Source organism: Battus philenor, unplaced genomic scaffold, assembly GCF_028537555.1.
Source record: "Battus philenor isolate CCGP_79_NKW_IND1 unplaced genomic scaffold, ilBatPhil1.0.hap1 SCAF_27, whole genome shotgun sequence".
NCBI classification, from domain to species: domain Eukaryota; kingdom Metazoa; phylum Arthropoda; class Insecta; order Lepidoptera; family Papilionidae; genus Battus; species Battus philenor.
In genome coordinates this window covers 10,774,139-10,801,718 of record NW_027181690.1, presented here as the reverse complement: position 1 = coordinate 10,801,718, position 27,580 = coordinate 10,774,139, and the positions used below count along the sequence as shown (strand labels likewise).

The 27,580-nt window shown below is 35.3% G+C and overlaps 1 protein-coding gene across 1 annotated transcript; it reads right to left on the bottom strand.

The window, feature by feature from the left end:
• Positions 1–16,240: 16,240 nt before the first annotated feature.
• On the bottom strand, positions 16,241–27,577 carry LOC137925541 (trypsin-5-like). Its single transcript, XM_068769000.1, has 7 exons — positions 27,244–27,577; positions 22,018–22,207; positions 21,335–21,431; positions 20,899–21,072; positions 18,759–18,908; positions 17,328–17,548; positions 16,241–16,815 (listed from the first exon to the last, which is right to left on the bottom strand). Exons 1-7 carry the CDS (start codon positions 27,530–27,532, stop codon positions 16,449–16,451), a joined length of 1,488 nt encoding a protein of 495 aa, XP_068625101.1. The 5' UTR covers positions 27,533–27,577; the 3' UTR covers positions 16,241–16,448.
• Positions 27,578–27,580: the final 3 nt, after the last annotated feature.

The following is a 27,580-nucleotide window of genomic DNA, read 5'->3' as shown; positions in this document are numbered from 1 at the left end:
GCGTTGATATACATCTGCATGCAGGTATTCCTCCATTGCTGCTCTATTAGAAGTATCTAGAAGTGGCTTATATCCAGCAGTATGCGTCTTACTGTTGAAATAACTTAAATAAAACGAGTTATGAAGTAAAAACTTACATATATTACATTAATAGATAGTTTTAAGGTTAGTGTCAATATGTCGTCTGCCTGTACAGTCGCACGTGCAAGGACGGCAGGTCGGCGACCGACGCCTGCGCAGCCTCCACGCTCGGGAAGCTCGCTCTAACATCCCCGCCACTCTACGGTTACCTTTACGTACTCTACCTTATTAACGTGAGTATATACTGACTCTATGACTAGGAAACTTCTGAAAGTCGCTGCATCAGAAAGAGGTCCGGTTCTTTGACTTGAATGGTGAACATTAAGATATGAGAACAAGAAATATCCTGACATTTCTCTTTTAATATGTACATCTAGATTGCAGGCAAAGAATTAAAAAGGCAGGTACAGAGAAAAAATATTGATGTACACAACTACATAAATATGAAATCATATTCCACATAAAGCGATAAACTGTGAAAGCAATAAAATAACTTATAACAATCATTATTATATCAGACGATAGGTGCCCACTGCAAGGAATACGACTCCCCATAACTGAAAAAAAACTCGACTAATCTCTTAACAATACTGACCTCTAAAATGTATTTCTAGCAACGATTAACAAAAACTCCTTTGCATTTCTGCTCGCCTGGTATTAAAAAAAAATTGAGACATATTTGTTGACGTCCTATTACTGATATAAAGTTGAAGATCATATAACTAAGAAGGTTTTGGAAATCTCCGCACCAGTAAAAGGTTCGATCCAAGGATCTGAACAGCGACTTTCACAGAAGACTTAGAATTAGATAGACCCTAATGTAGACCCCAAAATATGCTCAGGATTTCTCTAAGAGATCAGCCGTTGGAAGTCCAATAATGGACATAGCAAATAAATCGTGATACTGTAGTAATCTGTAATCGAGGAAATAAATGAAAACAAGAGAAGGAAGGAGATGCGCGAAAGAAGATATAGATGAAAAGATACAGAAAAGAGATTGTGAAGGAAGAAAAGAGTATGATATCTAAAATTAAAATACTGAAAATAATATTTCTCCGATAATGTAAAGTGCAGGGACTACAATCAAGGGTCCAGACAATTTCAGCATTTGTTTTAATGGCGCCCAAAAAACGGAGGTCATGAAAATAAGGCTTTAGCCATAGATTTTCATTAGGATCGGATTTAACATCATTGCATACAAAACCTTCCGATCTTAAGTCGTATGTTCATTTTGAAAGTGGACGTACCATGCTACATACATTTTTAATAATATATCATCTATTCGCCATCATATAACATCTAATATCAACAACAGTGACAACAACAGTGAGTATAAATATACACATGTAAATAAAATTTGATTGTCTCTTTGTAGTATAAAAATAACCGGTTTTACATGCATATAATATATACATTGAACATACCAAAATGTTTTCTTTTCTTAATTTTTCTCTGTCTGTTTGTTCCAACTAAATTTAGAAATGACTAGACCGATTTTGACGGGATTTACACTGGTAGGTAGCTGAAGTAATAAGGAGTAACTAAGGCTACATCTATTTAAGAAAATTCTAAAAAGGAATTTAAAAACTTAATATTTTTTGGTTAAATTCCACTCGATCGAAGAATATATATATATATATATTCGTTGATCGATGATGAAAATTCCTTAAAAGATATCTTAGACATTTCGTTTCTTAGTCATAAAATCTAAAATTAAAAGTATATTATAAATAAATCTAATTATAGCATTCAAGAGTTTAACTTAGTTATTAGAGAAATTTAGTTCGTTGTCACATTTACATGATAATATAATGTGCATATTAAAAAAGTTAAATTTCATTTTAAAGAGCAAGTGTTGATTGCCAAAACCACAGATCAGTATTACTCGGTGGTAGGTCACTGCTTATGTTAAAATAATCGACAATTCAAAAGCACATGTGATTTCCTACTTGAATAAAGATATTTTGAGTTCGTTTTTTAACCAACTTCTGAAAATTAAGGTTTTTTGTTGTTTGCTATGTGGTCACCAATGTGACTTCATTTCACCAATCTACTAGACATCTATATGTTACATTAGTTCGTCAATGTATCACCTCATTTTCGATACATTTATATTAATATAAAATATTTTAATTGTAGGCACTTTGTCAAGTTGTACGTACGTCATTGTTTTATATTGATTAGTTAGCGAAATTCCATTATATGTCCGTCGACAATGCGACGGCTTCACGGAACTCTTCGCTTACGAAATAAACACAATTGGAAGTCATTACACTTTTTTTTTTTCTTCGTAAATTAGTCACAGACCACCAGCTGCTAAAGAAATTCTAAAATAAAATTCTCAGGTGCTACATATTCATATATCTGTACGTTTTATATGTAGAAGATATATAATATTTGCCTACATGTAATAATATTTTTAATCAGGATACATATTTCTAAGACATATTTTTTGCACATGGGTTTACTAAGTTATTCTAGCCAAAGGTTATAGACCAAGGTTTAATGGAATCAGGCGTTACTTTGCGGAAGTCTAAGTAAGAAAAGGATCAATTTATAGTCACTTCCGCACATGCAGTGGTAGTCGTGCAACAAAGTGCACCGCCCGCCAGCCCGCTGATAAATGCGTATGCGGCAAACAATGCGAATTACACTACTGCCACCGTCAAATCACTCAACACGTGTTTCACCTCTCCACGGGGCATCTTCAGGAGTTATGTTACACCGATTAGTGCCAAACACAGAGACTCCGTGTTTGGCACTAAGACTGCATATACGGAAGTGGCTGTATATTGGTCCTTTTCTCACTTACAGACCAAGGATCCAAACGCACCAAGATTCTATTAATTCCTAAGGTTTTTACAAATTTTCGGTTTCAGGTATAAACTCTCTTAAATAACGTACTCTTCATTTCAGTCAACAGACGCTTACAGCCATACGCCTCCTTAAATATATCTATGGATGAGATATACCATAATCGCCTGGCGAACGGGTAGGCGATTGCAGTGTGGTATGCAGTGTATGCAGATGACACTGCTGCTATTCCTCTGGAAACTTGTTTTGTGTATACTGTTGTGATCAAAAAGTAAGATGTAATTATCATTTGAAACTCCTTACCATTAGGAAGGTAATTATTTTTTTACTAAGTTGGTAAGACTGTCTATAACATTTATCAAGCTTCTGTTTTAAAGTTGGAATATCATTTGGCTTAGCCCAAACTATTTTAAAAGATGTTTTGTATCTCAAACGCGTCATCGCGATTGGTCGATGGCATACCGCATTGTTTCTTTACGATATTCGCCTGATATAGCTTCATGCGATTCAGCAAACTCAAAAGGATAATGCGGTGACACTTTAACACGATTGAGGATATAAAAACCGATAGAAGATCTTTTATTTATTATTTTTTTTAATGGCCCCCGCTATTGGGGGCCTCTCGTACCCCCTATCTTTTGTGGGACAGGAACTTTACGGGCAAATTTAATTATTCACATAATTTTTTATTATTTAATTTCTTTTCTTTCATACCTCACATTGTCTTTCGGTCTATTCTTTCATGCCACAATTCTACTGTCTTTCCCTTTTGCTCTGTATCACCTTTCATTCATTCCTCTTTTCTTTTTACATTTTCATAATTACATTGTTATTTTATATCACATTTTTATTACTTAAATTCTATAATTATTTTATATCACAGTACAGTATATTATTTTGCTGTTATTTTGTCTTCATTATCTATTTATTATGATTTTTCTGCAGAGGGTGATGAATGACTGTTTGGTGTTTTTTTCGCTTATCAGGGAGGCTATTGACTCCTCCCCGATTTTAACGACAGACCGGCACTCGAAGTCGAGCCGGAGAAGAATGTCTAGAAGGCTATACCAAAAAAAAGACTATTCGGACTATTTCGAGGACTAAAAAGGAATGGCAAAAGTGTATTTTATCAGACCGGGATAACAAAGAAGGGGATGACAATGATTTGTAAGAGTAAATGAAATATTTACATTTTACCAACAAATTCACCTTACCTTTTTTTAAATTGTAAATTATATAAGACTGTATCCCGGGAATCGAATCTGCAACGAAGTCTCAATCCTATACCACTGTACAAACACTACCTAAATTTATTAAATTTATTATTAGATAATTGCACTAGACAGAGACATTACCTGATAGTATGTTTCAATACCGTACACTGTTAATAATTGACATTATAATCATGGCTCACAATTTTCATAATCATCATCTTTATATCAGCCTATATATTTTTTTTATTTATTTACGTACCCCTTATCTAGTTTGGAACAGGGACTTTATTTACACATAATTTTTTCAGAGTTTTATATTTATTCGACACTCACTTACATACTTCACAATTTCTTTCATTCTTTTCTTTTATCCTTCATAGTTACTTGCAATTTTTGTTCTTTCATTCCTTCTTGCTTTCATCGCCTTCCTTTCCTCATCTTTTTTACTCTTAGGTGGCTAGGTACATTTTTATTTTCCAATCTTTATCTTTATTTTTTGATATCACAGATTTGTTTCGATTTGAACTTTTTAATACATTGTTAGACTTGTCTTATATTCTATTATTATTTTATAAGTTCAGTTACATGTGCATTTATTTAATTTTTGGTTCAAGTTTTTCTATAGATTATCACTACAAGGATTAGGTCTCTCCCAAAAATGGCCACGATGACCTGTCTTGTCCAGATTTACTACGATCCAGTAGGGCGACGCCAAGAGGTGTCAATCGTCTCTGGGCGCCATTCAAGAACCTTTCAGCCCTTCTCATTTTAAGATACATGAGCTCCTTTATTGTCTTTTTTAACTCAGTTATAGTTGTGAAGTATTAGCCCAGCTAGTAGGCAGAGGATTGATTTTCGATCGTACATCGCGGATTCGATTTCAGAGATTATCTTATATAATTCACACTTTGTGCATTAATTATATGGAACTACCACTGCTCACAGACAAGTTTCCTGATGATGGGCAGCATTCTCTGCGTATCAAAATACACTGCCATCGCCAGCCCACCTATCAAGTGTGGCGATTATAGTAAATCCCCCATAGATATCTTACTACACCTATGTCTCCTAGTGGCTCTATTGCATGAGAAACTAAACATAACTAATATCTAGACAGTTGAGCGATAACAATCAACTACATAAAGTAGACGACAGTAAGTAAAACACCTTACATAACTAACTTATATAAACTTAACACGTTCACTGCGGGTCCAATTTTGAAGAACTTTCAGCTGGTGCGGCTGAGGTCGAATCAGCCTCAAGCTGAACCTCCTAGTAGTGCGGTTGAGGCCTTTTCTGCCTCATGTTCATCAATATTTTTTTACAATATTGAGTCAATGTTTCGCAGACATAAAGAAAGCTATATTTGTCTTTGTCATACCTCATACGGTTGAGTGTAAACAGCCGCCGCACTAGAGAGAAAACACGAGTTTTACGCGCCGCACCAGTGCAAAGTCTACCATGAGGCTGAATCGACCTCAAGCCGCAGTGAACGTGTTAAATAACTTATAGATACATTTAAACAGAGTGCCATTCAAAATGGCCGTGACAAAGAAATCGACTTGTACAATACTGGGGGAGGGGAGGCGCAAGGAAGTCGACACGTAATACGGTAATCGATGGAGATTGAATAGAAACAGTTGCTACAGGGTGTTACATAAGTGACCACAATTGTCGAGCAACTACAACAACTAGACCGGAACGTTACTTATACAGGCTGTTCGGATAACGCGCATTATTAATATTATATAGATATATGTATATATATATATATATATATAAATGTTTATATATATATATATATATATATATATGTCTGAAGATACCCTACAAGGTCTTAGATTCCCTGAAAGGAGACAGCTAAAGATTAAGTCGGAGAACGTGGCGATCTTTGATATTTACGTATATAAATATTTATTATATATATATGTACAGTCCTATGATATATATGATATAGATATATAAATATATTTTATTGCTTATTAGCAACTAATTCTCAAAAGCACAGTGAGTTATGGCGCCATTTGTAAAAATTTAGGCGCTTTCACATTATGACATTACTTATGCGCCACATAATTTGTACAAAGTGTCTATAATAAGTAAACAACAGAGAATGTAAAATTTGGAGTTTCATAAAAATTACATTTTAATATATTCTTAAAGAAATATAGTTATTTAACATGTTACACCTTCACCTTCCTAATTTTAAATAAATATATATTATAATACATAAATAAATTTTGAGCTTAAAAATATTAGTTAATAAGATTTTTATTCAAATTGAAACACGCTGTAGATGCGATCGCAAGACCGCTGCTTTACGCAAGCCGTGCAAAATGAGAAGAATCAAGCTCCCATCTACATCTCGCCGCGATACAGTTTTGGTTTCTTTTGCACGATTTATAATTATTTTCGGCACACTCTATATAACATTATTAACAATCACTGACATGTTAATTACATATTCTACAGGATGATTGTTTATAAGTACAAAAGCTTTATAGAGGTGAATATATATAGTTTTTTTATCATCAATAAACTTAAATGCCGTGACGTATATTTCAGATCATCCTGTATAAAATGATCACTCTGAAATTTGATTTATCTGATTTACATTAAAAAGATAATAAAAGATATAATATTAATTTATTCAACATTGAAACTTTTAACAGAACCGTTATCGATCGTCAACTTATTATTTATTTTTTAATGTATTTCATTTTTGACTCTGCTATTCTTCGCAAGGTGTTATAGTTGTGCAGAAGAAGCAAGAAGAAACTTCACAACAACAAATCTTTTAATAAAGTATAACAATACAGATTTATATATACATTTTATCTTATATAGCCTAAATGAAATCAAATTGATCAAGCGACATCACTGACAAGGATTCTTGTCATTTAAATATTAATATAACAAGCCTTTTCCTTCGATTCACTTTTAAGATGCCATGATAAACTTTGGTACATTCAGTATTTCACAGTGCCTTGTATATTCACTATGGACGTCAACTATTTTTTAAAATGTATTATAATTATTGTAAACATACACAACGTTGTAATTAAAATCAGTTTAAAAACTAGTAAATTTATTATGATATATATATATATATATATATATATATATATATGTTTATAATTAAACATTAATTAATAAATAAAGAAAATACATTGAATAATGTTACATCAATTTATTGTTTCCTAGTGTATAGACGAAGAAATATAAGCAGGTAAAGCAAATCGTGTATTCAGCCAGCTATATTTGACTTTGGCTTTGTAAAAAGTCCCTACTTCTTTGTGACATATTGCAACATGTTATATCACAGATGATTAATAAGAATTATATACAAAAAGCAATCACAGTCAATGGCATATGAGTTTCTGATAATAGAGCATCGCACGGTGAACAACGTGAGTGGTTGGCCGCATATCAGTCATCAAGAAAATCTGGTATCCTCGTAATAAAATGGCCGAAGAAGATCAAAAGAAGATAGGCTAGTTAATGCCAAGGGATCATAGCTCTGAAAAACTGTATATATATAAATAAAATAGCCTCATTATTTCGTATATTTAAAAAACACAGAGTTGACATACACCAGGCCTGTTTATACCATCTTCAAGTGGACCTCAAAACAAAAAAGTTATTGAGGAAGACCCAGGAAGTAGTGGCTGGAATTTGTAAAGGAAGATCTCGGGTGTATTGGAAAAGTAAGTAAGGTACAGAGTGAGTGAGCCAAAATCCATAAAGAGTTTAGAGCCAGAGGAAGAAAGAGAAGAATAAGTTAGCTCACTTCTTTATATAAAGATAAATAAAGATATATGGAAATAGTGGATGTATATCTTTATATACATAATATCCTGAAAACCAGAGGACTTCACTACTGGATGATATAAGAGAATAAGAGTACTAAGAAAAAAGGCGAAAAGAGTTACGACAAGACTCTTACCTCAATATATATATATATATATATATATATATATATATATATATATATATATATATATATATATATATTACCATGAGAACCTGATGTCCTTAGTAAAAGGTCTTAACAGAGAGGATATTCAATACCAGATAAGGCTGTCTCCACCACAGGAGACAAAGGAGGAACAAAATACAATACAGCTTGCTCCAGGATGTAACGTGAGAATAGTATCTCTTTGTCTTTCTTTACGTTCAGAAACAAGAGAATAATTACTCCTTTAACCTGTATATGTTACTCCATACGACGCAATAAAGCCGGAGGTTAGTTAAATTTTAATATGTTGCGTCTCTCAACAGTTCAGTCCAGGGGCGGATCTAGCTCGTGTAGCGCCCGTGTGCAATGAAACCCTGACGCCACCTAGGCCTGACCCCTCCCCCCGCGCGGCAATAACTATTAACTTTGTCGTAGTAACAAGAAAGTTTTTTCATATTCCAACAAGCTATTTTATAAGTAGGTATAGCTTACAGTATGATATTAGTTACGACCATGATGGTCCAAAACGATGCTTTTAGATGTCTCAGGAAATGCCGCGGCGCCCGTGTGAATTGCACGCCCTGCACTATAGATTTTATGGCCCCCGCTATTGAGAGCCTCTCGTACCCCCTATCTAGTTTGGGACAGGGACTTTATTTACACATAATTTTTTCAGAGTTTTTTCTTTATTCGACACTGACTTTGATACTTCTCAATTTTTTTTTGTTCGGTGGGGGAAATCTTCCGGTATTCAAGATGCCCTGCCTCTGGGGGGAGGACAGGGGTATGTGGGATTCCTACCCACTAAAACCCCCCTCCCCCGATGGTCGCCCTCTGCGCTAAACGGGGGACCGCGGTATCTCCCGGTCAGGGATCGACTTCTCAATTTCTTTTATTCTTTCCTTTTATCCTTCACATTATCTTACAATGTTTGTTCTTTCATTTCTTCTTACTTTCATCGCCTTCCTTTCCTGATCTTTTTACTCTTAGGTGGCTAGGCATTATAGGTTAAGCCGCCCCTGGTTCAGTCATCTCAACAGAGTCAGCCGAGCTTTTGGTTGTTTAGGTAGAAGCTTCATGAGATTACCAGGAACCAGAACTTCGAATCTTGACTACAATTGTAACTTTGTAACCATTTAGTATCCTTACACGAAGCTTTCTGGATCTTTCGTTTCTTTTCAGCCGATAGACGCCCAATGCTAGGTATAGGCCTCCCTCAAATATCGCCATGATCACCGGTCCTGCGCTGCTTGCATCCAGTGACTTTTCGCAACTTTAACTATGTCACCGGTCTACCGAGTAAAGTGCCACTTACTGCCACTTACTACCACTTACTGCCACTTACTGCCACGTACTGCCACTTACTGCCACTTACTGCCACTTACTGCCACTTACTGCCACTTCAGACTAACAATTCTTCAAACTACGTCAGTGATCTTGATTCTTCTCCGGATCTACACATAGAGCATAGCTCTCTCCATTCCTATGCGACCCGGCATGAGTCAACCACCTGAACCTATGGACTAATCATTCCTTCACTTTCAATTGTTGTGAAATTGTCCGTCTTTTTGCTAATTAGTTTGTTCGTGAGGGAAGCCCTCACTTCCTTCTATGATTGATAGCAATATATTATATCACAAATGAATGGTTATCTTTAAAAGAAATGGCGCAGTTAATGGCACATGATTGCCTGATAAGGGAGGGTCCCCACGTGCGAGTGGACGACCTCGTATCGGTCACGACGAGGTCTAGGACCTTCGCGATATCGATGTCGTGAACCTATACTGAATATAATATATCAGAGTTCCCCAAACTTTTTTGTGTCGTAGACCCCTTGCCATGTTTTTCCGTGTTGGGTAAACACCCTACTTACCTGATTGATTACCTGTAAATTCCTAACTGTATTTATAGAGTAACGAATTGAACAAGTCAGTGCAAGGTAGCGAAGCTCTGAGACTGCGACTCAGGTTTTACTAGTTTAAAATGTATTGCGAACACAAAGCGAATACCAACATCCTATAAATTACACAATTTTATAAACATATATACTCGTAATAATTTTTTACTTCATAGGTACTTTTATAAATAATGTAAATGTTTTGATATTATAAGATAGTATGATGTAAGTAAATAGGTACTATCAGTGTATGTGTTGAGATACACTATCGTGGACCCCCATTTTCATTTCATGGACCCTCAAATTTTTTTTCGCTGACGTTGACCCCGTGCAGGTTGTAATAGACCCCAAGGGGTCGATATAGACCACTTTGGGAATCACTGTAATAGAATAAAATAATTAACTTGAACTACCTGTGGTAAATATCTGCATTTTTTGTCTACAAAACAGGAAAATCTGACAATACATTTCATAATCATGATCATTTAAGTCATTGAACGTCCACGGCTGGACAAAGACTGAAACACTGCATCTAACGCCTTACAATGCCGTGAACTTTTACTGAATATAATAGAATAAAATAATTAACTTGAACTACCGGTGGTGAATGTCTGAAATTCTTGTCTACGAAACCGGAAAATCTGACAATACGTTTCATAATCATGATCGTTTAAGTCATTGAACGTCCACGGCTGGACAAAGACTGAAACATTGCATCCAACGCCTTACAATGCCGTGCTTGTTGGTCTATCTCCATTACAGAACCGTAACTCATTTCTTCAACAGATATCTATTCTGAATACTTGGGTGAGGGTTTTCCGATGGCAGTGTTGTATTATGGTATCCAGAAGACTCTGCTTTCCATTCTCTGGAAACTTATGCAGAGTGGCAATCCTATATAATTAACAAATACAGTGTGAATTATATGGGAGAGATTATTCTGGAAATCGCGACCTACGATCGCAAGTTTCAGACCTCTAATATAAATAAAATAATTGTAGATTTGAAGGCGACATTACCGACTTTCCCTTTACTATTGTGTTTGTGAAGGGAAGGTATTACAAATAAGTATGCATTTAAAGTATCTAATATACAACCTTCAATCAAAATTTTCCTATTCTTATCCTAGATAGGACCTCTACTAGCAAATTCCTCTTTAATTAATCTAATAACTGTAAACAATTACCAGATGTGATGATCCAGCGGTTCAGGATGAAGACTTGCTAATGTAAGTCACAGATTCGATTCTCAGAACACAGCCTTATATATATAATTCAGTCTTCAGATGATGGGCAGCAGCGCTGGCCAATTGTGATGATTATAGATACCTTAAAGAGTGATCTAGGCTTTGCAGTGGAGTTTTTTTTGGTAACCTTCAATTTAAGACTGAGGTTTCACAGGGCGTTAAAATGCGGGAATAGTCCGCGTTAGTTGGTGTTTTTGTGGCAACTTTTTCGAATGTTTTTAATACACAAAGAAAGTAGCAATAGAAGAATGATAGATTTATGTAATAAGATCTACCAATGCTCGCTATAAATGATCTTATATTACTATAAAAATATATAATATACATTACTTTAAAAACAGTTTAAAAATATATTTTTTTATTGTCATTTAACGTACCGCGTATTTTGGTAAATAGTATAAATACTTATTTCATTGGACGAAAGGTTAAATGCCTTTGATACTATTTAAAAAAAAAAACGAATGCATATTGTCGGCTGCGTTGCATTTTTATCAGTCGTTGCATTGCGCTATCGTGCGCTGATCTCGTCGTGTTATTTTTTTTTCCTGGACTTGCATTGATAACGGCTGTTTGCACTGCGAACGAGATAAAAACACGATTAAATATTTGCCGAAAGGATTGGTTATATTTGACGGGATTATATTGTCGCAGATGCAACGCTCTGTTCAAGAAAAACTTCGAGAACTCTAAGACGATATACAAATTTTGGCATAAAATTCACACGTCTAATACACACCCACTAAACTTGTAATTGTTTTTAAGTGGATCGGAAGAGATAAAAGGAAGTAAAGCAAATCGTGTATTCAACCAGCTATATTTGTCTCTGGCTTTGTAAAAATCTCCTACTTCTTTGTGACATATTGCAACATGTTATATCACAGATGATTAATAAGAATTATATACAAAAAACAATCACAGTCAATGGCATATGAGTTTCTGATAATAGAGCATTGCACGGTAAACAACGTGAGTGGTTGGCCGCATATCAGTCATCAAGAAAATCTGGTATCCTCGTAATAAAAAGGCCGAAGAAGATCAAAAGAAGATAGGCTAGTTAATGCCAAGGGATCATAGCTCTGAAGGGAATATAGGTTGAAGGGATCATATATACATATATAAAACACACACCAGGCCTGTTAATACCATCTCCAAGTGGACCTCAAAACAAAAAAGACATTGAGTCAATGCCGAGGAATCACAGCTCTTTAAACCCGAGGACCACGTGTATTTATATATATCTTCTGCTTCTTCTTTTCACTCGATAAATTCCCGCTGCAAGCTATAGGCTCCTCCCAAATATCGTTATGATGACCGGACCTGCGTTGCCTGAATCCAGCGCCGCTACCTTAACTATGTTGACGGTCTACCCAGTGAAAAGCCTACCCACGCCGTGTCATCACATACATATATGTATATATATTTATGTATGTACATATATGTATCCTATAACATCACATTGAATTTAGACAGCCAAATTTAATTTATTATGGTTAAGTGTGTGGGTGTGTGTATATATATATCACCTTTAAACATCATTGTTTGACAATAAATCATTAAATGTTCTCAGTGAGATAGTTATAAGGTAACAATTGTAACTAATTTAATATTTCTAAGTTCCTAATTTTGTACTTTCTTACTGCCTTTTGTTACTGTTTATCTCCAATAAAGTAAATAAAATAAAATTAACTCTATTGGAATGGAACAGAAAAATAGTTTCTCGCAATAGCAGACAATAAATAATAAAATTTGATAGAGTAATTATACTTAGTCTGGTCATAAATACTATTATAATTAAAAACAAACTATTACTTTTGAATTTGGAATCTGTCATTTTAATATGACTGTTCATTGTGTTCACATATTTTCGCGCAAATATATTGCAAAATATTTTGCGATATTAAAACGTAATGGGGTGATAAAGAAAACCGAATCGCTGCGATTGCATTACATAAAGTAGGTATGGCGCCAAATACAATGTTTAATATCCTCCATACGCTTGGTATTAGTCCTATGTTTGTATGTCGCACTATTGATAGATACAATGAAACCTCCTCTGTTTGTGACAGAAAAATATCTGGTCGTCTCATCGAAGCAGAATGGATAAGAATTCAAAGAAATTCTGATCAAAATTGAAATATTTTATATCGGAATAAGGTAGCACCACGAACTAAAAGACACACTGGTCATTTCTTAACCAATTATTTAAAAAACTGTATGATGGTAAAATCAAAACAAATACTGAAGCGATACGCAAAGAGAAGTCACAGAAAATTTTTTGTTGACGAATCTGAAACTTTTTTACTATTGAACATTATTTTAATAAACAATATCACCGTATTTATGGTGAAAGCTCTAAAAAAGGCTTCCCAATTAGTCAACAGAGTACAACGTGAGCAGTTTCCGACTTATGTCATGGTTTGGTAAGGTGTCAGCTATGAAGGAAACACTAAGACTTTTGTGAAAAAGTTATCTAAACATTGGCACAAGTGTATTAAGATACCTTTATTGAGAAGGTAGTAAAACCACCTAACGACACCATGTTCAATAACCAAGCATAGTTCTTTAAGCAAGACGGCGCCGGGTCATAAAACTCGATCCACCTAATCTTGAGTATAAATGAACATTTCAGACTTCATCAGAGATGAATACTGGCCATCATCTTGTCCCAATTTTAATCCTTCTTGCTTTAGACCAGTGATTCCAAAAGTGGTCTATATCGACCCCTAGGGGTCTATGACAACCTGCAAGGGGTCTACGTAAGCGAAAAAAAATTTAGGGGTCCATGAAATGAAAATGGAGGTCCACGATAGTGGATCTCATCGCATACACTGATAGTACCTATTTACTTACATCATATTATCTTAATATCAAAACATTTACATTATTTATAAAAGTACCTATAAAGTAAAAAAATATTAATATGTTACGTATATTTTACATAACAGATACAAAATTTTATTTAAATTAAATTAATAAATGTATAAATTAACATGTGTATTTACTTTAAGTTTTTAACACTAAACTTCACTACAGTTAGAAATTTTCAGGAAATCAATATCAGGTAAGTAGGGGGTCTACCCAACACGGAAAAACATGGCAAGGGGTCTACGACACAAAAAAGTTTGGGGAACTCTGCTTTAGACACCATAATAATTTGGTGCTCCTAACACAATCCATACGATTGCCAGTCAAGAATTTTCTCATAGGAGTGCATGCTGCTATAGATAACTGGCTTTGACGTTTAAAGTTCTGTATTGCAGCCAATGGAGGCACTTGAATAAACTTTATATGTTTTTAATGGTTTTATATTAATGTATTAAACTAATACACTGTAATATTAATAAATGATACGTATAAAAAAGGTTCTTTACACCAATATTTATGGTAAGATTAATTCAGAAAATGCTTTAAAAATTAGTAAGGTAAGAAAGAAAACAAATGAACACACACTAGGTGTTCATACCTGTAGTAATAGTTAAAAAAATATATATTAAAATTTATAAAACGCTTTTTCTTAAGTAATTTATTATTTCTAAAACCATTGATTATTAGGTAGTGTTTACCATGCATTTATTCCTTTAAAATTTATATTACACATAATTATATATGCCCTGTATAATACGTAAATAGACAGATGCAATTCAAGCATGAATTATATACTGATGTCAAAAATAGGTTCCGATTCGAACCCAAGATCCCAGCGGGCGGGTGCTCCGCGCGGCGGCTAAGCCAACAGTGGCAGTGACTAATTATTACGTAAACATTCACCGCACTCGCTCTGATCGTATTTAAATAAATGTAAATAGCGCATGTTTTCACTTCCACGCAGTTAAATGCAAGCAAGATCTAATTTCGCTAATTTATGTTTACGTGAAATGAAGACGCTATGGACATAATGTTTATTAATTATTTTTTGCAAATGCGTACATTCCACAATGTCACGTCGAATAAGGCATATTTATTTTAAACGTAGCGCTATCTAGTGTACAATAGCTAAACCACAATAGCATTTACATGTTTCTATAAATTTTGTTATAGCGCCCTCTAGCGTGCAATAGCTAAACTAACAACTGTCTGACACTTTTTAGTGACACGAAATTGCTCTTATAGGAAATTTTTAATATTTATTTGTATGTAGATATAAATAAATATTGGAAATTTCCTATTTATTTTATTTATATAAATAGCGTTAACATTTTTACAAATATAGCTTTTTGAAACAACTCTTTTTCATTTTTTCCGATTCTTGTAATAGATGTCACTTCAGCAATAATTAAGTTAAGAATGAAGAAAACTATGTTTTAGATTTTTTTTAAAAAAAGTTAATGCACTGAAATGAAAATATAATTCTTTTGACTTATATTTTTAAGTAAATAAATAAAATGTGTGTATATGTTTGATCAACCATTAGGATAATAAGAATTTATAATTGAGAAATTTACAACCTCTAATGTACTGTTATAAATCGTAATTAGAATTGATTATTTATCAGCCATTAAGAAGGGCACTATTTATTTTAAAAAAGTAACATAATTTACGCCCACAGACGCAATCATAATAAGATTAGCTCCGTGCATAAAGAAACTATACTAGCATAGTGTCAGATAATGACAGTTACTCAGTGCAGTTAGTAAGGGATTAAAAAAATCTTGTGCAACATCTCGATAGATGGCGCAAGAAAACTGATTTGAATGGTTAAATATCACTCGTTATGCTGAAATTATAATTACAAGGTGAACTTTTATGTCTAAATGCATATACTTCTTGTAAAAGAAGTGAAAAAAATATTTCATTTCCTAAAATGGGGTAAGTAGTGCAATCTGTCGCAATTCATACGTCGTTAAAAATAGAATGTATGAAGCTAACTCGGCATGGTTCCGCGTTTTAAGACAAAAATGTTCATATTTTTATTTTTCAAGAAGATTGAATGGAATATTAAGAAAACGTTGATATGAACGAAGTATGTTTTATTATAATCAAATATACATAATTATAAAAACTGGTAATTTAAATAAATTACATATATCGATGAACAGTTTTATTTCATATTTAATCTCTGAAAAGAAGTCTACGCTTTGTTAAAATAATGTTTTTTTTATTTATAATCATACTATATAAACTGCATTGAATTACATATATAATTATATGATATTTACGTACATTCAAACCTGTTTTTGTGCGATGGGTAATACAAAACGCATATAAATAGATAAAAAAAACTTTCGTAGTAAATAATAATTATGTGATAATTGCTATCATAGCACCTGTGACTTCTCTAAGTGTTACGTTCTTGTATAAAGCCTCGTTTTCTTTCTTCTCTGCCATGATTTCTTGCAACGCCATCATCCGTAGGAGAGCTTCCGCTTCATTATCTTCTCCGTCACCGAGGATCTTCTCGTTGATCTGGTTGGCCAGGTTCACGTCATCGATGGTGCGGTCGTCCATCGCGTGGTGACCTTCCAACATCCGACGGTACTGCCGTCGTAGGTTGAAGCCGGCCTCCTTGAGTTTCCTCTTCGCTAGCTCCAGGAACGTAGGCGAGCTGAGGGTCTCCCGTAGCCAGGTCTTGATTTTATTCTTCTTGTCCTCCACTTGGCTTTTGAATCTGATGATGATATTTGAAATTATTTACTAATCATCATTTATGGCAGCGGTAGGATGGGCAACGGCATCCTCTGCATACCATAAAACAACAATACTATTGCCAACCCGACTGCCAAGCGTGGCAATATTCTCTAATGATCATAAGTTTATTTAGGCATACACAGTAGGCAGGATACAATAAATCAATGAATATGATTTATCCCTATCAAATAGTATTAGGGAAAGTGAAATAAATATATATATATATATATATATATATATATATATATATATTAGCGAAGCATTTCACCTCTTTCTCGCCTGATGACGAGGTCTACGATACTACCAGGTTGCCTAGAAGAAACCTATTCACTCTTGACTTGAAGACTCCCAAGTTATAAATTAAGTTGGATACAATGATATATATTTGTTGTTCCACTCCTTGTCTGTTTGCACTATAAATGTATTAGCAAAACGATTTCCGAACAAAATTGTGTCCGTGTATATGTGTTGTGGTGTATCTCAATCTCTTACTTCTGTAATTCCCTCTCCCTCTGTCTCGCCTTGATGATGTTGGGCCTCAGTTCCGGAACGTTGCTAGCCTCGTTGGCGTTGATAGTGAGTGTGACCCAGGCCGTGACCTCGGAGACCCGGCTGTAGACGCCTGGTGACTGAGGGTCCCCACACTTCTTCCCTCCGAAGGAAACGATGCCGAGGAGTATGCCATCTCTTACCGCTGGACCTCCGGAGTCGTGCTATTATAAACCGTAGTATTTTAATATTAAAGTTAGTTTTTGATTGATACTACTGTTTAATACACTCTATAGGAAATATGTATGTATATATCTTTTTATTAAAGATAATTTTCTTATATAGCAAAACAACACAATTCGCGAGAAATTGTACATAGACCACGTTGACCGTGAACGTAGACCATGGATGCACAGACCGCGGCCCTCCGGTCGAATACTGGTGGCCCGCCGACAGCAAAAAAAATACTCTCGTACATTCGAAAAATATTGAATTGTATTCCAGAATAAAACCAAAAAAAAAATAATTACCTATACTTCTGGCGGCCGACCCGCCATCAGTTCATGATTCGCCCGAGTGGCCCCTAGTCTTAATAAGTCTGCAACCATGACGTAGACCAATACATGTATTTATTGCGACGGTTGTATAAGTCATTATTTCTTTACTAAATAGCTTGACTTAAGCAAGGAAAAGCTCCCCCCCCACCAAAGCTCCCCACTTAGTCCGGTCATGCGCTGCTCGCATCAAGTGACTTTTCGTGACATATATGTCGTCCGTACATCTAGAGGGAACGTATCGAGTCGTGTTCGAAACTTGAAAACAATTCGACACCAACGGAGGTTGAACAAGCAATGTGTATCTATTATATATATGTATAAAAATTAATATTTGTCTGTATGTCCTTCATAGAATCGTAAACTATGCATTTGATCATGTGATCATCTTTGCCAAAGTTATTGTGAATAAACTCACAAAGGTTTCTAAGTCAGTATGACCAACTTTCGATAGATGGCACCACTATCGTTCCAACGAATATCATATAATGCCGTGACAGTTCACGATGATTTGAATTAAAACGAAAATAGTGAACGAACATTGACGTTTCGTGTTGAGGGTGACAATTGTTAATTCCTTGTAGATGATGAAGGAACATTTGATTAATTATTAGAAAATAAAAATAAACAAAAAAGAGTTGAGTTTTGGAATTAAAACCGCAATCGAGTTCACATCATAATCGCCACTCTTGGCAGATGGGTTGGCGATTAAAATGTGGTATTACTGTACGCAGAAGTTGCTGCTGCCCATCCTCTGGAACCACATTTGTGAGCAGTGGCAATCCTATATAATAAATTCACGAAATGTGAATTAAATAAAATCGAATCTACGACCTACGAATGGAATACGTATATTAGAACAAATATATAGTTTACTTACATTGCATGCATCTTTTCCTCCAGTTGCATAACCAGCGCACATCATCCTCGGGGTGATGTAGAACCGGTACGCGTTCTGACAGTCCTCAGCCGTCATCACAGGAACGGGTACGAAGCGAAGCCTATCTGGGATGTTTCCGAAACCGGATTGCTAAAAAAATATTGTTGATATACACCTTTATGTTACGTAGATTTTCTAGTCACATACCCTCGATGATCTTTAGTACAGTAGGAGATTATTTCGATCTCCTATAGGACCAGCAGATGAGAAATAAAGAGCTGTGCGTGCCATGCATGGATTCTCTGCGAGAAATTTTTAATAAAGCTGGTATTCATATGGATGCGTCATAATATATCTTAAATAATGTTATGTTTGTCATACATTCAAATGTATACTCCTAGATTTTGTCTTCAAAAATTAAATAAATCATTTATGGCACAAAATGTATGTATGTGCAAAAAAATGCCACAAACAATTTCAGATCTGCCACTGGAGATATTTAAAACTAAAATTAAAAAAAAATGTTATTGAACAAAGTAAATTATTATGTACTATGTTTGTCGACTCTTACTCAGGAAGCTAATTAATGTCGCACACTCTTTATAAAACTATATTTATTTATATTATTTGTAAAGAGCAACTATTGAGTTTCTCGTCGGCTTTCGGCAGCACTGCCATCCGAGTCGATGGTGTTTTTTTAATGTTTATGTTTCATGTTTATTAGTTATATTCCGCATTTCTTCTACCTTCACAGTTTCTTTTGAATCATCATTTTGTACTTCACAAAATCTACTTTTCCTTACTTACATATCTTCTTAAAAGCTTCGCCTTTCTTCCTCCATCTACATTCCCAGATCACAGTTTTTATTGGCCATCAAAATTACATTATCACAGCTATAAACTCATTTGTTTAAATTATTCACATTCACATATTTAACTTATAATGTAATAGAAATACCTTATACAGTTTTTATTGCTTACAATTTATTTTGTTTCTAGAGGCTTCTTAACTTACTTATTTTTTATTTTATTTTTACTCGTTCAGGAAACTTAAAAATTAGTTATATTTTAACAGGCGACTTATAAATCAAGGGATCTTTACATGTTGTCGCCTTTAGCATTATTTACATTGTGAGGACGTGCAAAAGGATCACAATTCTGCATAGAAGAAAGTTACTCAATAAACTATATACTACATACATATAAGCCTATACTCATATACACTACTACTACCAATTTCTTGGGAGTCTGAACCGACTATCCCATTTTTATTTACTTTATCCTAATCCTAAATCCTATTACTGTTTATTATAGACTGCAGCACTAAGTAAGAAAAGGACCAATATTTAGCCACTTCCGCACATGCAGTGGTAGTCGTGCAACAAAGTGCACCGCCCGCTGATAAATGCGTATGCGCCAAACAATGCGAATCACACATCCGTCACCGCCAAATTACTCAACACCTGTTTCACCCCTCCACGGGGCATCTTCAGGAGTTATGTTACACCGATTAGTGCCAAACACAGAGTCCTCGACTTCGAGTGCCGGTCTGGCGTTAAAATCAGGGAGGAGTCAATAGCCTCCCTGATAAGCGGAAAAGACACCAAAAAAGACTTCCTCGCATATTGCAAAAAAATCATTATAAGAGTAATAGACAAAAGTAAAAGTTAAGGAAAATTTAGAAATGTAGATAGATAATAAGAAATAAATGTGATAAAATGTAATATACAAAAAGTGATACAAAATGTGATAATAATGTAAACAAATAGAAATAAAGATAAAATGTAATGTGTAACAAGGAAGGAATGAAAGGTCACAGAGCGAAAGGGAATGAAAGGAGAAATATGTAAGAAAACTGAACGAAAGAACTTAAGAAGTATACATGAAGGGAAAGAAAATAAAATAATATGTGAAAAACTAAATAAATTATAACAAAAGTCCCTGTCCCACACCTGATAGGGGTACGAGAGGCCCCCAATAGCGGGGCCCATATAAAAAAAAAACAGAGTCCATAGTGGTCCTTTTCTTTCTTAGGATGGACTTCCGCAAGGTAACGCCTGATTCCATTAATTAGACTGCAGCACTTTATTGCAGAACTAACGAAGTAAGAACTTCAAGGTATTGTAACAGGTATACCTACATCAGTACTTCCCCAGCCGGTGACAATGAGGATGTCATCGGGTTTGATGCCGTAGTCTCTGGAAGGAAGGTTTAGGACAGCGATGTTGCGTCCTATTGGCAACGGACGATCCAGGCGCGCGAGAGAGAAGTCGTAGTCAGCATTCCCAGGAGTGTAAAGAGGCGGGAAGAATACCTGGTAAGAATAGACCGAAAAAACTTAACTGAGATTGTTTTGAACTGTTCTCAGATGAGTTTGTACCTCTCCTAACTACATATATTTAATTGAGTACGCAATTATAGGTGAAATATATTTTTTTCCAGTTTATATTAGTACGCGTTAGGAAGCAGTCGTTTTGTTTTGAGTGATGTAATTAGAATAACTTAATTTATTTCTAACTTGACATAAAGTAACATATTAAGTAAGTAGATGAGTATTATAAGTATATTAACTCTACCTTATTGATTCGTGCTTGATATCCGCCTTTGTTGTGAAAGGAACTGCCCGCCCTGACGATGTAAGGCAGTAACTTCTGCTCATCTCCGTCGTATGCCCTGACAAAACAATACTATTTTACAAACCCAATGTTAAAAATGAATGAACATACAATCTAACCTTTTTTTATGGCCGCCGCTATGGGGATCCCTATCTATATTCTTTAGCAATTGTGGACATAATATTCCATGGTACATATATTAAATGGTACCTTTGATCACACTATTTTCTTTTCATCATAATCATTATCATATCAGCCCAGACTAGACTAGATTATACTTAGATTAGACTAGAGTTGACTCTGTGTTTGGCACTAATCTGTGTAACATAACTCCTGAAGATGACCCGTGGAGGGGTGAAACACGTGTTGAGTGATTTAACGGTGGCAGTTGTGTAATTCGCATTGTTTACCGCATACGCATTTATCAGCGGGCTGCACTTTGTTGCACGACTACCACTGCATGTGCGGAAGTGGCTAAATATTGGCCCTTTTTCTTACTTAGAGTAGACTAGACTAGACTTCCATTGTAAGACATAGATCTCCCCTAATAATCACGAGAGTGATCGTTTTTGAACTGCTCGCTTTCAGTAGCCTCATATATCTAAAAAAGTATTACATTCTTCTTTATGTATGATGTTACTCACGACTCCAAACAATGTCCAGCAGTGAAGACCCACTGCTCGTCGATGACGGAGCCGCCGCACCAATGCTTGCCGCTCCTGGATATAGCCACGTTGTACGGATACATGCTGATGCTGGTTTCCATGCCGCCTACTATACGACGCGCTGCGTACGACCGAAACACCCAGGCGAGCTTCTTCTCGTCATGCGACCCTGGTAGAATTTTTATTTTGGTTTAGACCAGTGATTCCCAAAGTGGTCCATATCGACCCCTAGTAGTCTATGACAACCTGCAAGGGGTCTACGTCAGCGAAAAAAGATTTGGGGGTCCATGAAATGAAAATGGGAGTCCACGATAGTGGATCTCAACACATACACCGATAGTACCTATTTACTTACATCATACTATCTTATAATATCAAAACATTTACATTATAATTATTAATATGTTACTGTTGTTGTTATATTTTACATAACAGATACAAAATTATATTTTGAGTAGTTTTAATTTAAATTCAATTAATAAATGTATAAATTAACATGTGTTTTTACTTTAAGTTTTTAACACTAAACTTCACTACAGTTAGAAATTTACAGGATATCAATATCAGGTAAGTACGGGGTCTACTCAACACGGAAAAACATGGCAAGGGGTCTACGACACAAAAAAGTTTGGGGAACTCTGGTTTAGACTTACTTTTTCATCTCCTGAGAAATTCGTAAATGGAATACGACATGACAAGCCCGATTTAAAGTATATTAAACAATTTCCCAAAAGATATTGATACGTACTGTGGGTTCTGACTCGAAATGAAACACCACTAGTTGACAAGGTGTCCTTTATTCACAAATCAGATGGTCACCCTACTTTAACATAAGCTATACTTTCGCTTAGTCCAAACTTAGCTTCCAAATCGCTCAAGAAATCACTGTCTTACTTACCAAATCGTCACTTTATATCACTGAACGTAGATCTTAATCTTATAACTCGAAAAACAACACTGAACTGTCGTCATAGGGAATACACCTATTTATACTACGGAGAAGGTTCTAGTAAGTTCTAGATAGTACTCGGTTAGAATTTCCGAGAACCGTACACAAAAATTTATAAATAACTTGAAGGTAACGCGTGTTCTTGATCCTAGGGTTCCGTGTTTAATTTTTAGAGAGTTCTGAGGTACATAAAAGACGTAACTCGTGCTTTGTGACAATATATTAAACCTTACTTTTCATAGTTTTAAATTTAAAAGTTTTTTCTTAAATGAATCATGGTATTTAAAAAGTTTTTAATAGATGAAGAAAAATCTGGAAAATTGACTCATTTATCATTTCTCGATCCACAATGTGTAATTATTTATTTTTTAAAATACTTAGAATAACATATATGCATAACGGCGAATTTAATGCTGAAGGTATTCTCTACCAGTTAATAGTTAGATGATCATTTATCACCATATGAAGATAGGTAAAGCAACTAAATATCATAAGAGACAAAACATAAAATCACTAAGATTAAAAACATCTTATATATATATACTAATGACTACTGCATATTATGATTATATAAATATACCGTAATATATGTTTAAATATCTACATATAATATTCATATAATTATAGTAAATAATAAAATCCAGTTATCGTGATGATTCCGTCTGCTTGTCAAGCGACAGCTGTCGAGTCTTCGATTTGAAAGTGCAACGATTCCTGATCATACTAACATCGAGGGGGAGAGAAGAAAAGAGCGAAAAGAGAGAGAAAAGAGCGTTCCCGAGAAGAATATATTGTATTGTGGAGGAGTGAGTAAAGTCGGTACTTTACAGGAGACAAATAGATGATTGTGTAACTATAATTGAAATGTAGGCAGATGAAGTGGGAGAAAAGTGTAGATAGGCAGTCATTTTAGCAGAGAACGGTAGAATGATGTATGGTTGTGGAGATTGAAAATATATAGAATGCACTCTGTGTTTGGCACTAATCGGTGTAACATAACTCTTGAAGATGCCCTATAGAGGGGTGAAACACGTGTTGAGTGATTTGACGGTGGCAGTTGTGTAATTCGCATTGTTTGCCGCATACGCATTTATCAGCGGGCTGGCGGGCGGTGCACTTTGTTGCACAACTACCACTGAATGGGCGGAAGTGGCTATATATTGGTCTTTTTCTTACTTAAGATGGACTTCCGCAAGGTAACGCCTGATTTCATTAAATATAGAATGCAGTCATTTTGTAACATCTTTTTGTTAAGGTTTTGTAAGACTTTATAGTAGAGTTATATTGGAAATAAATTTGATAATTGGTCTGGAAATGTCAGTATTTCACGTGGTTGACGGGTCGTTTTGAACTTATCGACTTTAACCTTGTTCAACAGCTGCATCGGTCAGTATTTATGCATCAAAAATTATTGAATTTATTTCACATATATAGGTATCACGATAATAACAGGTGGACACAAAGTGTTTCAAAATGGACGGGACCACGAGGTACCATCTATTGTTTCTGAAGATGTTAATGCTATTAGCCCTAAGGCTTTTACAGCTTCATCGGTACTGAGTTCACGGAGCGAAAGGGTCCGTGAACTAGATTTAAACTAGAAACTAAAAGCTGGGGAGGCGACTACCAGTTGCACGGGGACTCACACGTTGTTACGGCTCTTCGCGGTAGAGCTTTGACAGGGTGTGTTGCTGGAGTGTGCTTGCGGGTTGGGACGGCAGCGTGGACCACAGGCGAACCGAAGAGGGATCCGGATCCAACCACGGTTTGTCCACGCTGTTCGCGGTTAGGAAGCGGACGGCCGCTCACTAAAAACGGGAGTTGTGGCGTAGTGGGTGATGTTTCGTTTTGTTATTTAGAACGCGACGACCTGTGTAAAGTGTTGCAGGTGCAGTGATTGCTGAAGATGCTGAGTGGTTTGCGCTTGCAGTGTTGCGAGTGTCTGCAGGGGGTGCGGTGTGGCGAGTGTTCTGTGGGAACCCTCTGATGGGCGTGAGGAGAACGTCTTTAGGACGTCTCTTGGTCTTCACTGAGGTGCGGGGGGACGAGGTACCAAAACGAGAAGCAGAACTAATGCCAGATGGGTTGACGAGATGTTGGATACGTCAGCTCACGGGGGGTTCCAAGTTGCCAGATAGAGTAAAATTGAAAGCTTTGGAGGAGGCTTTTACCCTGAGGGGGTCCATACAAATTTAATACAAAATTATCAAACTACTATTTAAAATTACTAATGCTTAAGTCATTTGTATGGAATGAAATAAAGCTTTATTATATAGTAAGGTAATAGTATATAGTTATAATTATATTTTACATTGGAATACGGTAGGCAACTAAATTCTGGCAGTGCAATATCTGTCGCGACAGCCATGCTGTAAATTAAAATTTTACTAACAAAAACTAGTGAACAGTTTTAAACTGACGTCATAGTTTGGGAATAAATTGCATTATTTACTGGAGAACATTTAGTCGCACCCACTGAATAAACTCATAATTGCGAAAATAAAATTTTATATGAGAAACAAAAACCTTATTTATCTAATAACTGCTATTATATAAATCATACCTACAATTGTTATTTACATACCAAAATAAGGTCATTTTTTTCTGCATTTTTGTATTAAGGTTACCGGAAAGTAATATTGCTTTCTTAAGTTAAATTCACACGACAACATTTTTAACAAGTTTTTATTTCTAATCAACAATATACTCACCTTCGTTATCGATCTTTTGCCATCTAGTATACAAATCAAAAAGCGGTAAAAATCAATAGGTTTTTCTGTAAAATATGTGGACAGAAACGATATTACTTTCTGGTCTAACTAATATTTAATTTATGTTCATATATTCTGGAAATTATCAGAGTTATTACTGAAAATATTTTTTACAGGAATTACATTTAAACCTTTTTGAGAGTAATGCGTTCACTATATTATTTATATAAATATTTCTGCCAACTTCGTCGCAATAGTTTTTTTATATTTTTTTTCGAGTCACATTGTCTTAGTTTGTGATCGATTCTTTAGAACAGATTATATGAATAAGACGTTACATTAAATATATTCTTAAAAAAGTACAAAAGTCGCCAACAATATCCAGTATTGGAAACTTCTAGAACATTTTTTCCGCGAATAATCTCGTATTCGCTCTTACGATTTTACTTGAGAGAATTTCGTTCCCGAAATATATCGTGATAGTCGTTTATCGTTTGGACTTCATTAAACTATTTTAGTGAACGACTATTACTGCTTTTTTTTTATGGAAAACATAACGGAATAAAAAAACCTCCTTCATTTTACATTAGAAAAAACATAAGGTACTATACTACCTGTAGATGTCGAATTTGACAGAAAGGAAATAACTATGCAATAGCATAATACAAGTTTTTTCGGTACGGCGACGATTTGAGATAATGATAATGAAAATAAAAAAAACGATTAAGTTTGTTGCAAGCTTCCAAGGCATTTATGATCTGAATATATATGCATATAATATTTCAGCTGTAAGAGGTGCTGTTCGATTTATAGATGATAATGAGTTAGCATCTAAGAAACTTCTCAAACTTGAACACCGTCAAAGAGTAGCGATTCTGTCAATTTTAGACCTTGTCCTTCAATCTCCGATTCTCTGTAGGACTAGTAGGACATCGTCCCACAGATTTAGAGGAAAAATGATACCATTTCGAAGAATCATTCCGTGGCTTTTCCCCGGAGCCAATACCTCAAGCTGAATTGTTGTGAGGGTACCTCAAGAGCCGCCTTAACGCCAATGAAAGACTTGTGACAACGTGTTTTTACGAATCGGTCTATACACGTTAGCGGTGTTATTTTAAAAAAAAATGTAGTTCCAGGTGTTCACTACATTATAAATGTAAATTTAAATCCGCTAAACTTAATTAAGAAAAGGACCAATATTTACCCACTTCCGCACATGCAGTGGTAGTCATGCGATGAAAAAAAATGCACCGCCCGCCAGCCCGCTGATAAATGCGTATGCGGCAAACAATGTGAATCACACAACCGCCACCGCCAAATTACTCAACACGTGTTTCACCCCTCCACGGGGCATCTTCAGGAGTTATGTTACACCGATTAGTGCCAAACACAGAATGACTCTGTGTTTGGCACTAATCGGTGTGTGCGGAAGTGGCTAAATATTGGTCCTTTTCTTACTTAGGATAGACTTCCGCGAGGTAACGCCTGATTCCATTAAATATCCGCTAAACTTAATAACACACCCTGTATGTAACCTTCCCTTACCTTCATATTCTCTATCATCTCTTGTTATACGATATCTAGTTGATGTTTCATCATTTCTAAACTTGTATTTAGCTTCGAGCAACGCTTTAATTTCTTCTCCACTGTCAACTTCTTCTCTATTTGTGTCAGAGTACACTTCTACTTCTCCATTCCTGAGCGCCGGTTTGTGATGAGCGAACACAACATTACTATCCAGTTCCAAAACCTCATAGCACACTATGTTATTGAATAGTAAAATGAGATAATATATATGTTTACATTGGATTTCTATCCGTTTTTTAGTTTTCATTTTAATCTCGGTTCGTTCATTTTAGAGAACAGTCGCACGCGTCTGTTT

What these genes read in the sequence shown, in the direction of transcription:
- LOC137925541 (XM_068769000.1), bottom strand. Translation starts at nt 27,532, where the DNA reads ATGAAAACTAAAAAACGGATAGAAATCCAATGTAAACATATATATTAT. An exon ending in GCTGGACATTGTTTGGAGTC is followed by an intron (nt 21,432 to 22,017) that starts GTGAGTAACATC and finishes TTGTTTTGTCAG; the next exon opens with GGCATACGACGGAGATGAGC. An exon ending in CCGGCTGGGGAAGTACTGAT is followed by an intron (nt 18,909 to 20,898) that starts GTAGGTATACCT and finishes ATATTTTTTTAG; the next exon opens with CAATCCGGTTTCGGAAACAT.